We start from the raw sequence: 12,485 nt of genomic DNA, 5'->3' as shown, positions 1-12,485 counted from the left end.
CTTATATTGTTAACGTCTTTTCTTAATTAGGGATATAAGTAAATTTTTATAAATTTTTATTTTCATTGTAGCATATCATTTTCGATTTTTTTTTCAAATAAATATTAATAATATACCTTATTCTTTCACGTTGTGAGTGAAGTTGCGAGCGAATTATAATCTATCAGGATAATTAATTATTTTATATTAATTTATTTTTGTTTAGTTTTTTTATTTGATATGATTAGTCATTATATATGTGTTTTGATTTTTATCTTATAAAAGGCCTAAGAGATATTGTTCAAGTTGTTTTAAATTACTCTTCTTTTTATAGGCCTAATAAAATACCCAACACAATATAAAGTGAATAGGCCCAATTGCTTTCTAATTGCAGTACTTCTAATTAGTCTAATAACTTTTCTATTAATCTCAAGAAGTAACACCCCTTTTTTCTGATAACTACTGGTGTAAGTACTCCTGCAACTGAAGCAGCCACAGAATTTGTCCCATTTACTTTATCCATTCAATAGACACTTGTCACTCTAAAATTCAAACAGCACAAATCTACATGTGTAGATTTGTCCCCCTGTCTATACCAAAAAATTCGCCTATTTTTAAATCAGACTACTAATTCAGTTATCATTTTCCAAATCCTGTGTAATACAAGATGCTTGCGTATGGAACTATCTATATTCAGGATCTACTTATTCATGCATCCTATTATTGTTTTTGAGAGGGTATTAAGCATGAAAATTTTGGTAAAAAGTTAATAGTAAAAACTAAAAAGAATGATCCATGACTTTTGTTTCTTAGTTTCACCCATATATGTGCATACTTGGGATCATACGTAGGATCACAATTCACAAGAATGTCCGAGCTGAGAAATTCAAATACTACAACTCAAAGAATTAAATAAATGTTGGATTATTTGGTTAATGCCTGCCTCTTACTATATGATATTATCCAATTTCACATCCCTGATGACTATACAACTCAAAGGGTTGCTGGGTGGTTTTTCGAAAAATTAAGGGCTGCCTCTTAATTTGCAAGATACTGTGTTTAATTTGATGTATATATAATTAAGAACTGAAGATTGGAAAAAATGTTCCTTTTTCCTTTTCCCAGAAAATACAAGTGAATGTGTATGTTTTATATGATGAATAATAATGTTAGCTCTCATCTCAACCAATTGATATTACAAATCAAATTTATGATACATCACGGCATCCAAAGAGAACCATTGCACTACAATATAAAACTTCTACAAAAACTAATGCTTCTAGTTAGAATTTGAAGCACGAAGACAAGCCACCCGCATTTGGCCTGTTTATCGTCTCAGCCAATTACGAACCTCTACTGCCGGAGATACCGGTGAGATTGCTGCGTAGGTTCTGGGATAGATTTGGCATACTCTACAAATATAATCCAACCATCCAAAAACTGTAGAGAATGGGGAAGCAATAATTAGCAAACACCCAGAGAAATAAGCTTACAAAGAAAGAGGTAACTAAGAGCAAGTAAGGGATCAACCTTAAAGAACAAATTAACAAGAGCAACTTAGCTCCTAGATCACATCAGCATGAATAAGCTAGAAAAGGATCCTCATTATCAATCACATTCGTCATTGGGAACTCGCAGTATTAAGAGTGATGTGAAAGTTGAGGAGGATTAACAATCAGAAGCAAAGCAATCAGCCAATAAAGATGAGATCAGTTGCAAAATTTGTGGCTAATATGCAAAGCTGTGCTTTCAAGAATGATGGAAGCATTGTTGAAATTTGACACTTTCATCTTCTAGATATTGTTCTGTTGCCGCATTCATTAGCACTTAGTATCACACATAGATGTCATATTGGAACACAATTTGTACGAAATATGCATGCAAATACACATCCGAGTACGACAACAACAAATCCTTTACTAGCTCCCAATAGATCACAAGTTTAAGCATAGGGGCTTAATCCAGCTTACCTTTCCATTCATGCTTTTGATGCCTTTTGCAGCCTCTTCTATAGTGGCATATTGTACAAAACCATACCCTTTAGAACAACCTTCTCTATCGATCATCACCCTAGCTGAAAACAACACAGATGAAACCATTATGAACTATGCATATCCTTGAAACAAAAACAAGAGGTATCAAAGTGTTAAAGCAGAACACCAAGAAAGTTATATCTACTTAGTACTTAGAGATGAGAAGAGAACAAACTGCGAACAACTTTGCCAAACTTAGAAAATTCTTGGAGTAGGCGTTCAGATGTCGTCCCTTTGTTAAGCCCTGAAAAATTAAAGATACATGAAAATCAACACATTTGACATTGTCAAAGTGAAAAGGATTTAGCCAAGCAGGCCAGGTAATAGCATTGTAAATTTGTAATGCAATTCTTTCCAGATAAAAGATTTTAGCACCCAAATCACCTCATTTAACTGATAACATATGAATTAATAAAAAACTCAAAACAATAACCCTATTGAAGATCTTTCTTTGGTATTTAAAATTTAAAAACATAGTGTGAGTAACAAAACTAAAGAGTAATGAGTAATTATGAGTGGATTAAGCATCACATGATTAAATATTTAAATTTCTTTTCTAGAAAATCCTTCTCCAAAATCAAATGAGTCGAAAACAAGTACCCCAAAAGTCCAAAACCTACCTAGCAATTTCAGTTAAAATTATGCGCAACAATGCCAACACTTACTACTTGAAAGTTACTGGTTAGTTCCTCAGTACTTGAACCTCATCAATCATCACTCATACATCATATTATAATAGAGCAAAAGCCATATTATAGCTGAAAACAATAACTATATCAAACTATAAGCCCTCACTAGTCTAAATTACACTGAATTCCACACAAGCTATGCAATATTACATATGACACCATTCTATTTGCAAAACTATACACTAGTCTCTCCCAAATTTTCTGTAACAGGACACTAAATTAACGAATCCAATTAGTAATGAATCACCTAATTTCATGGAACAGATAGTCCGTATAATTTACCCTAAATCTAATTAAGCATATTGAATCATTATAGTCATGTGGCAGATAATACAAAAACATATTCACAAAGCAGAGCTGCAGAGGATAAAATCCGGTTAGATATTGAATTATTGATTAACAAATTTATAAAAATACAAAGTTGAAAAATGAAATTCTATATTTTTTTTTCGGAATTTTTCTGAGGTCAAAATCAAAGAGGAAGTAAGACATACCGGAAACGAAGAGGGAGGATTTGGGTTCCACCGCTTGTGGAGCAAACGCTGCGGCAGTAGCCGACGGAGGATAAGCAGAACGGCTCGAGAGCAGCCGCCATAGACTGCGCGACGAAGGCTGCGCCGCAACCGCAGCCGCCCTCAAAGCCATAGGCAGGGTTTGGAATGTTGGATTGTTGCAGTTTTAAGACTTTTAAGCTGAAAACATCAAAGCCATGTTATTGTTGGAGAGTAAAAGTGTTTTTCGTTCCTATTTTTTATTCATTTCATCCAAAAAAAAAGTTAATTTTAAAATCAAATTAATTTTGATTTTGTTGTGTACTAAACTAACCCTTAATCAATAAGAATCTCAAATCTTGTTTAATTTTTGTCATTTTAGTAAAACAAGTAATAATGAAGAAGGCTGAAGGAGGGCTGCGAGGGTGCGTCCGAGCTGCAAGTTGATACGAAGGTTAAGCCAAGCGAGGTTTTAGGCTTTAGATATCAGGATTTGTTTGGGTATCATTAAATTAATAAAATAATTTATAAATTTTTTTTTGAGTGTTATTAAATTATTAATTTTTTATTTTTTAATATATTTAATAAATTTTAATAATAAGAATAAAAATATTAAAATAATAAAAATATGTCATCCCCTATAAAAATAATATAGTATTCGAGTACTAAAATTGGTTTACTATATGAATAATTGTTTCTCTAAAACCACAAATTATAAAGTTAGTCTTTTTGCTTATTATTAAACAAAATCCAAGATTTATTTTTAAAACGAGAACAAAATAATAAAACACATCTGTTATATATATACTTACTTCTTTAAAATTTTGGAAACCAAGCCTACTACAGTACTACTTACGCTCTTATTGAATTTGTTTCTGTAGAAGACTACTTGAGATAGATAATTATTTATATTTTTTATTATGTGTTATTTTTCGTATGTTAAAATCTTTTTTTTAAAGATTTATTTATAGATGAAATTTTAATTAAATTAAATATTGGTAGGGTATTATTTACTTAACACACTTACTAATGAGTAGAAGTCTATTATAAAAACACATATTTTATTAATTGATAATGTTTCATATTTTATTATGTATAATAATATTTCATGATATGACATCCACAACAATAATCATTTTATAACACTTTTTCTTAGATGTTATTAGAAATATGCCTCGTTAAAAATTTTGTTAAGAAAATTTTGTGGAATAAAAATTGACTAAGAAAAAAAGAGTACAATATTCTTTTTAATGAGAACTATCACATTAAAAAATCTCATAAAAAAATAATAGATAAAAACCTTATCAAAAAAAAGAGGTAGTCTCTCATCTTATTGTCAACATTATATAATATCTCAAAAAGCGATGCAGAATTTTAAAGGAGAATACAAGAAGTGACTTGATAAATAAGTCTGTCAAATTATCACTTGAACAAATTTGATGAACTTCAATTGTTCTTTGATTTTGAAGGTCGTATAACATGGGAGAAATATGCTTCGTTTGGTCACCTTTGATGTATCTACTTTTGAGTTGAGTAATACACGCCGCATTATCTTCATACAACGTTGTAGGGGCTATCTTCTTGTCAGACAACCCACGTGATGATTGAAAATATCCAATCAAACTCCTAAGCCAAAAGCATTCACAACATGCCTCATTTATTATAAGTATTTCATCATAATTAGAAGATGTTGCAGCTATTGTAAGAATTTGAATTTTGGTAACTGACTTTTTAGACTATTTTGTAACTTATTTCGCAAAATTTTGAACCACGACTCAATAAAAATTAGTGAGGCAGGTCCAATGGTAAAAAAAAAAAATAAATAAAATAAGATAATTAATGAGTCAAACTTGACTTTATGAGGGTAATTAATTCCTCTAAGTCAAATTTGACTAGTAAAAACTGAAGACTCGATTGTCAATGGTTTATTTTTCTCACTAGAAACTTTTTGAGCCGAAAATTCACTTTTAGTGATAGTTTTGCGCATGCCAGAAAAAAGTTAGTAATAAAAAACCTCGAAACTAGTGGTAAAATAATTTCTACCTTGGTAATTGTGTCCCAAGATTAATCTTAGCCATCCATTCATAATTTATTTCTTTAAGAATAAATCTCAGCCGTTAGTTATTTTACCGCACAGTAAGAGTTACTCCGAAGTGACTTCCTACTAGTATTCCGCAAATAACTCCTAAAGACCCTGAATACTCTTGCTTATTTTCCAAGCAACACGCCCTTTCTCTCACTCTCAGGGGCGAGCTTATCTCAGTCTTTCCCTAACTTCCTCGTTTTCACAGCCCTTCTTTACTAATCATTAGCCCTTGACCATAAAATTCTTAGCCGTTTGTACCATCATAAATTCATCCAACACTCTGAATTTTTATTTAAAAATATCTTGCTAACAAATTTTACAAACACTTCTGCATTTTTACCACTTTTTTGACCGAATTCTTGAAAGAGAAAGAGAGAAAAATACAGCACCCTCTCTCTGCATTTCGGCCTTGATTTCAGCAGCTCTTCCATTGTTCTTCATATGTTCTTCAATAATCCAAGCCATTCAAACACAATTCCTTGCTCGTTTTCACTAATTCTTCTCGATTCTTTTCTATTTTTCTAGTAGCGATTATAGTGAATTCTTACTATCTTCTTGTCTAGAAAATCTCTCTTAAAGCTCATATGGAGCACTCCTAAGGAGCTACACAAATTCAAGCTCAAAGTGGTCAAATTTTATCACTTTTTGTAACACTTTTTTACTAAAAAAAATTACACCACCTCCAGCTGTGTTCTTTCTTTTGTTAGTGTTTTCTGGTGTTTAAGAGGCTTAGGAACTGAATTAAACAAGAAGTAAAGGTTAAAAATAATTAGAATATATTGTGCTTGATTTGGTAGTCATATAAGCCACTTTGTGATGATTTTGTACTTGATTTTTAATTTCTAAAATTTACTAATACTTCTTTATTCTTGACTTGTTATTGGGTGATATATGAAGCTTATTCGCCTCTGAAAATTATATGGAACAACTGAAATTATTTGGAGCACTTGGAGTTTAAGTTTCAAGCTTTAAAAGTCACTAAAAGTGGGTAAAAATGAAAACCTGTACCTCTGAAAATTTTAGCCACAAAAGACATGAAAAGTGACGTGTTGGATGGTTAAAAAAATTTAGAAAACTAGCTTTGATCCTATGGAACAAGTGTGTAAAAGTGAAAAGGGTTTTATAGTTATTTCGGATAAAAAGAGGGTTAAAAATATAATATAAATGAAATATAAGTAGAATTATGAACTTAGTATATTTAGGGGTAAAATAGTAATTAAATATATTAGTTTAGTCAAAATTATAATTAAAATAAAGTTTTGGGCTTAAATAAAAGTTTTAGTAAAAATTGAGAGTAAAAGTATAAAAGTGGTAACTAAAACAAGTAAACAAATTCATAAAGGGTAAAATAGTCTTTTAGGCTCCTAAGGATAAAATTGGCACTAATTAAAATCATTAGGGATAATTTGGTTATAGAAAAATATTAGGATTAATTCGGTAAAGTTTTTATGCTAAATAAGATTAAACGAAAAAATTAGAACACTTAGGGATAAAATAGTAATTTTGGGCATAAAGTAAATAGAAAAATAGTTAATTAACTTAATGAAGGGTAAACAGGTATGTTAAAAAGGATATGAGGGTAAAATAGTAAAGTGATAACATTAGTGGTGAAAGTGTCACAAAAAGTCTAAAGAAAACGATAAAAAGAGAAGTTATGTACAAAAGGGTAAAATTGGAAATACATATAATTACTAAAGACAAAATGGTAAATATGACACAAGGCTATAGAAATTTAAAGACAAGATACCAGGCACAAATTTTTATAAAAGATGAGTAGAGAAGTCCCTTAGAGAGAAAAAATTATTAAGATGTGTCGAAGAAAAGGAAATTGTAAACCCCAAGGTGTTAGAGGTTGTGTGGAGGTGGGTATTACCTACTGATTGGTAAAACTCTATTTTCTATTTGTGTGTATATTATAGAATCAAGCTTTGTGACAATTGCCTGTTGTTATAGATTGGTGGTATTTTAACCATACGTCACAACACGGATTGACGCAAATGAGGAAACCATATCTAGGACTAGTTCTGTAACGACCCAATTTTCAGTATGTCTAGATCATACCGGAAACTGAGAGCTACCAATTTGTCTTCGTAATTATTATCTATTATTTATTATATGAGCCTGATTCGTTGTTAAAAACATAGTTATTTTGTGAGGTACTTTTTTTTTTAAAACATTTGGATTAATAAACAGAATCACTCATAGTCAACTTACAAAGAATAACAGATAAAACAGTTATAAACAACCACACTTATATACACATATACATTTTAAGCAGTTGACAACATTTAGTTATCAAGTCTTTATTGGAACTTAGGTCTTAGTTAGGACACCCCTACAAGTAGCTAGGTAATAACTATATACATATATACATACAACATCCCAGACCTCTGACCTATTCAAGAAGTCCCTAAGCTGGCACCCAGGCTAGCCTAGACTCTATACTCACTTAGTTCCTCTAAACTACTAAAGCGAGAGAAAGTACGTTCTAGGTCTTCAAAACTCAAGTCAGGTGGAACGTCATCAAAAGGCAGAACATCATCTACTACTCCTCTGCACGATTATACATTGCCATATGATATCTCACTGGTACTCCATCAAGTAGCCACATAACAGGAGTCTCGTATACAAGATTTAGGTTAAAGTTCGCATACAAACGAGGTACAGACGTTGGTTGGTCTCACAGTATATACGTATAAACAGAAAATGAATTTCACTCTAGACTCAGAAGACTATCCAGAGCAGAACCTTTTTGTAGAACGATCATCAATGGACTACGGAAGGATACTTTTGCTTCCATCTGGAGGGGGAAGGGACGGGGTTACTAGTTAAGTTCATTAATTTTGTGTTGTTTAGCAGACAAATAGCAGAATACAGAGAAACAATAAATAGAAGATACAGATAAATAGAGAAAATAAAGAAAACAAAAAGCAGAACACAAACAGAAGAATACAAGAAAATAAAATACAGACACAGAGAATAGGATACAAACAAAGAAAGCATACATTCATACAACAATCATAATAGAGGAAATGCACAACCAAATATGATGTATGTCTAGCCCTAATGCAGGTAATTAGCTCATTTGTCGGTTACATACCTCCTCCCGACATTACCCGGAGTCCTTTGACCAGGTAAGGCTTTCCTGTTGGCAATACCCATCGCAAAAGTCCTTTGACTTGCGAGGCAAACCACTTTAAGAGTCCTTTGACTTGTAGGGCAGTACTAACAACCCACTGCAAGAGTCCTTTGACTTGCAGGGCAGAGCTAGTTAATTTATATCTGCCCAATACACTCACTGTAAGAGTCTTTTGACTTACAGGAGCACGCACACACACACACACACACACACACACACACACACACACACACACACACACACACACACACACACACACACACACACACACACACACACACACACACACACACACACACACACACACACACACACACACACACACACACACACACACACACACACACACACACACACACACACACACACACACACACACACACACACACACACACACACACACACACACACACACACACACACACACACACACACACACACACACACACACTGTAGGAGTCCTTTGACTTACAGGAGCATATGCTTGTGAGCATATGCTTGTTATATGTGTTCTCAATACCTCTATAAGAGTCCTCTGACTTACAGAATAGCATTATAGCTAAGTATCCAAGGGAAGCGTTCTCGGTAGTCGCACCACCATCTATCTAACTGCTTCAACCACGCAGCAGATGAACATACAAATATCTCTGGAGTTGTCTTAATGCAACAAATGGCCTTTCAACAGGCCCTCTGCTTGTCCTTTATTATCTTTATCATATTACTCTTTTCTTTTTGTCTCTTTACTCTGCTCTGATTACTCTTTTCTCTTTGTCTCTATACTCGGCTCTGGTTTCTCTGTTTAATATATGTATTTATAGCTTATGTAAATTTTGGTATGAATAGTTAGCCTGTCCCAAATATAGGTTCATTAAGTCTATACTGAAATAGTTTAACTTTTCATATTATACCTTACCCTAGGCGCAACTCAAATACTAACTATGTTGCTCCTAGTTTGCTCACTAATCACCATTTATTTCTGTCATTACAACTTTACCGACTTTTTCTTCGATTCTTATCTTTCCTTCAAATTTTTATCTTTCCTTTGTCTTTGCCTCACTAATATGTTATTGCCACTCCCTAAGTATTTTATGAAGATGATTATGAGATTCTGAGTTTAAAGTTGTCTTTCTAAAGCTTTACGAAAAATTGTCTTTTTCGCATTATTTTATTTTTTTATTAAAATATTATTTTTAATTAAATAATATTATTTAATATTTTATTATTATTTATTATTTTATTATTAAATTTTAAAAAATTTCCCCATTTTTACCTTTTACTTTATAAATTCACTTTTTACCACCCATAACTTTTAATATTTTTACTTTAACCACCCTAACTTTTGGAAATTAAAAATAACCCTTCAAACACCAAAATATTTACTTCCTTTCCCTTTTATGGATCAAAAAGGTGTTCTTCATTGTTCTTCATCATACTCAGAGTGTTCTTCATGTTTTTCATAAATTCTTCAAATTCTTTCTTTGTTTCACCCATTTTTCAATCTTTTCAGTAACCGATTTTTACCATAATTCATAATAAATTGGCAGCTACTAAAGTCCCATCTTTTTCATTTGATTTCAGCACAAAATCAACCCCCAATTTAAGGGTTAGGATTTGAAATTCCAGCAGCCACAAGAACATGCATTTATAGCTTGAATATCATCAAATTTCATCAAATTTTCACTAAAATTTCAACAAGAATCACTCATATAAACAATCAATTTCAAGCATAACCAAACCATATCATAATCACACAACTCAAACACAATTAATCAAGATTAATTTCACCAAAACCTACCTTGATTTGCTGCTCCTATTTTCGGTTATGCTTCAAGGTGTTCCTAAAGCACTTTTTCCTCCTAAATCCAATCAAGAACAACTTTAAAACTCTAAACCATCAACTAAATAAAACTTCAGCAACAGCTTAGGAAGGATATCATCACCTTAAACTTGCTGGAAATTGAATATCTTTGGCCCACAATTCAAGCTAAGCAAGAGATCTATGGAAGAACATTAAGAAAACACATGTTTATGCATGTGTTCTTGAAAACTGAATTCAAAGGGGAAGGGAATAGTCATCTCACCTTATTTCTAGCCTTTATATGTTACATGGTTATGTAGAGAAAGAAGAGATGATCATTTTGGTCGGATTGAAATTTTGATTTGAGTTTTAGTTCGGAAGAAATCAAGTTTTGAAGATTAGGAACCAAGAACTTTTCTCTCTTTTCTCTCTTGAAGACTTTTGGCCACGATGAGAAAATGAGGCAGCCTTGGAGGTCTTGGGGGTGTAGGGTGAGTTTGTATTGGCTGCCTTGGAGGTGGATTAAAATAATATTAAAATATCTCAGGTGTATAATTACTAAAACTAAATGTATTAGAACATACACTTAACAACACTTCTAGAGATTAATATTTGAGCTACTACTATAAATGATACTAGTAACATGATTAACATGAGAATAGAAGGTATATGATGAGGAATTAGCATTGCTAAAGTCATAAGAGAGTGCTGGTGTTAACCTGCACCAGTAGACTGTGAACCTGGTTGAACCGATCTCCTACTTTTAACTAAAACAAATAAAAAATATAATAATATTATTCAACCATCTCTAATATTAATATAATAATAATATCATATTACTATTTCTCTTCTCTTATGAATCGAGTCCGGTTCTTCAAACTGAGCCTATTTATGGAAACCAAAATCAAAAGCTCATAATTGATACGGTTCAAAAACTAGGTTCTCCGTGACCGCGTTGTCTAGCTTGCCTCAAAAGAGGTTCTAGCTTAGAGATTACATAATGACAATGAGGATTGAGATGCTTGATGATACAGTAGAGATACTCCTTTCACTGATCTTCCGGAGAACTCCGTGTCTTCAGAAAAGATCTCGCGTACTCAAAACCTGGGTTGTTACAAGTTTCTAGGTAATGTCGAGTTGCGAGATTTAAACTGACACATGAACTCATGGCCTGCATAGGACTAAACTTGCATCATACTTGGTTGCTGCATTTCTCTGTGATTATGATTTATTTCTGCTTCCTGTATTCTGTGCTTGTTTATTATTCTGCTATATGCTTGTGCTTATACTTGTTTGCGTGACTTACTGAAGTAAATACGCGAATTCTTAGACTTAGGCTGCAAAACTGCTTAATTTTCTGTATAGTACCCTGCTGAAAACCTTAGGTTCTCACCTCTTAGTTTACCCCTTCCGCAGATGGAAACCGACGCATTCTTTATTAAGTCCCCAGCATTTAGATTGGTGAACAGCGGCAACATCACTGGTGTCCAAGGTGACTCATTTACTTCAGCACAGCATTTCGTGTTCTTTTAGCGATCATCGATCCATGACTACTACTAGTAGTAGTCTTTGTCTTCGTTTTGTATAGACTTTTAGAGGGCTAGTATATTTTGTAAATATTATATATGTACTTAGAATGGGTCTCAGAGTAGGGTGGCTCTTCTAGAGCCGGGCCTGTTAATATAGGTACCAAAGTTTGTAAATAGTTTTATGCAATATAAATAAGCAGTAATATCTTCTGTATGAATTATGATGATGTAGTAAATTGAGCCTTCAGGCAAATAGATGTTATTGTTATTCTTTCCCATGTTTATATGTGTCATGTACTATTTGCCTAACTTATACCTATTCCGCTATAGGTGACTAACACGCGATCTCGATAAGTGATACAGACTATATATATAATAGAGGTAAATACCAAATCGGTACCCAAAAGATTTTGGTGCTGACAAAATGGTACCTGACTTTTGTTATTGACAAAATGGTACTTGAAAGATTTTAAAATTTGACAAGTGTGCCTCCGAGCACGCTGGAGCACATCTCTTATCAGGAGGTTGCTGATCTGGCCACCGTGTTTTATAAGAACTTGAAACTTACCCATTTAATTAGAATAAAATAATAATTTTTGGAATAGGTTAGAGAATTTAGAAATATTAATTTGAAAATTTAAAGATGAGATTTGGATTGAGCGGATTTTTTCGAGTGGGAATCGGCCCAAGTATGATTTCAGTTTTCGCTAGATGATTTGTAATGTTTTGTGAAACTTAGGC

The 12,485-nt window shown here is 32.7% G+C and overlaps 1 protein-coding gene across 3 annotated transcripts; it reads right to left on the bottom strand.

Moving 5' to 3' along the window:
* Window positions 1-1,042: 1,042 nt before the first annotated feature.
* LOC130982224 (organelle RRM domain-containing protein 2, mitochondrial-like) lies at window positions 1,043-3,626 on the bottom strand. 3 transcript variants are annotated; one of them, XR_009087107.1, is made up of 5 exons: window positions 3,196-3,440; window positions 2,188-2,256; window positions 1,950-2,053; window positions 1,510-1,784; window positions 1,043-1,419 (listed from the first exon to the last, which is right to left on the bottom strand). XR_009087107.1 is itself a non-coding variant. In XM_057906124.1 (5 exons), exons 1-4 carry the CDS (start codon window positions 3,344-3,346, stop codon window positions 1,544-1,546), a joined length of 348 nt encoding a protein of 115 aa, XP_057762107.1. In that variant the 5' UTR covers window positions 3,347-3,442; the 3' UTR covers window positions 1,043-1,419; window positions 1,510-1,543. The 3 variants fall into 3 exon arrangements, 2 of the variants coding, with proteins under 2 accessions (XP_057762107.1, XP_057762106.1); XM_057906124.1 differs by having other exon boundaries at window positions 1,510-1,567; window positions 3,196-3,442; XM_057906123.1 differs by lacking the exon at window positions 1,510-1,784 and adding an exon at window positions 3,527-3,626 and having other exon boundaries at window positions 1,045-1,419; window positions 3,196-3,393.
* Between the last annotated feature and the right edge of the window lie 8,859 nt (window positions 3,627-12,485).

This window comes from Arachis stenosperma, chromosome 5 (genome assembly GCF_014773155.1).
Source record: "Arachis stenosperma cultivar V10309 chromosome 5, arast.V10309.gnm1.PFL2, whole genome shotgun sequence".
NCBI classification, from domain to species: Eukaryota; Viridiplantae; Streptophyta; class Magnoliopsida; order Fabales; family Fabaceae; genus Arachis; species Arachis stenosperma.
Note: the sequence above shows the minus strand (reverse complement) of the source record. Positions and strands in the feature narration are given on the sequence as shown.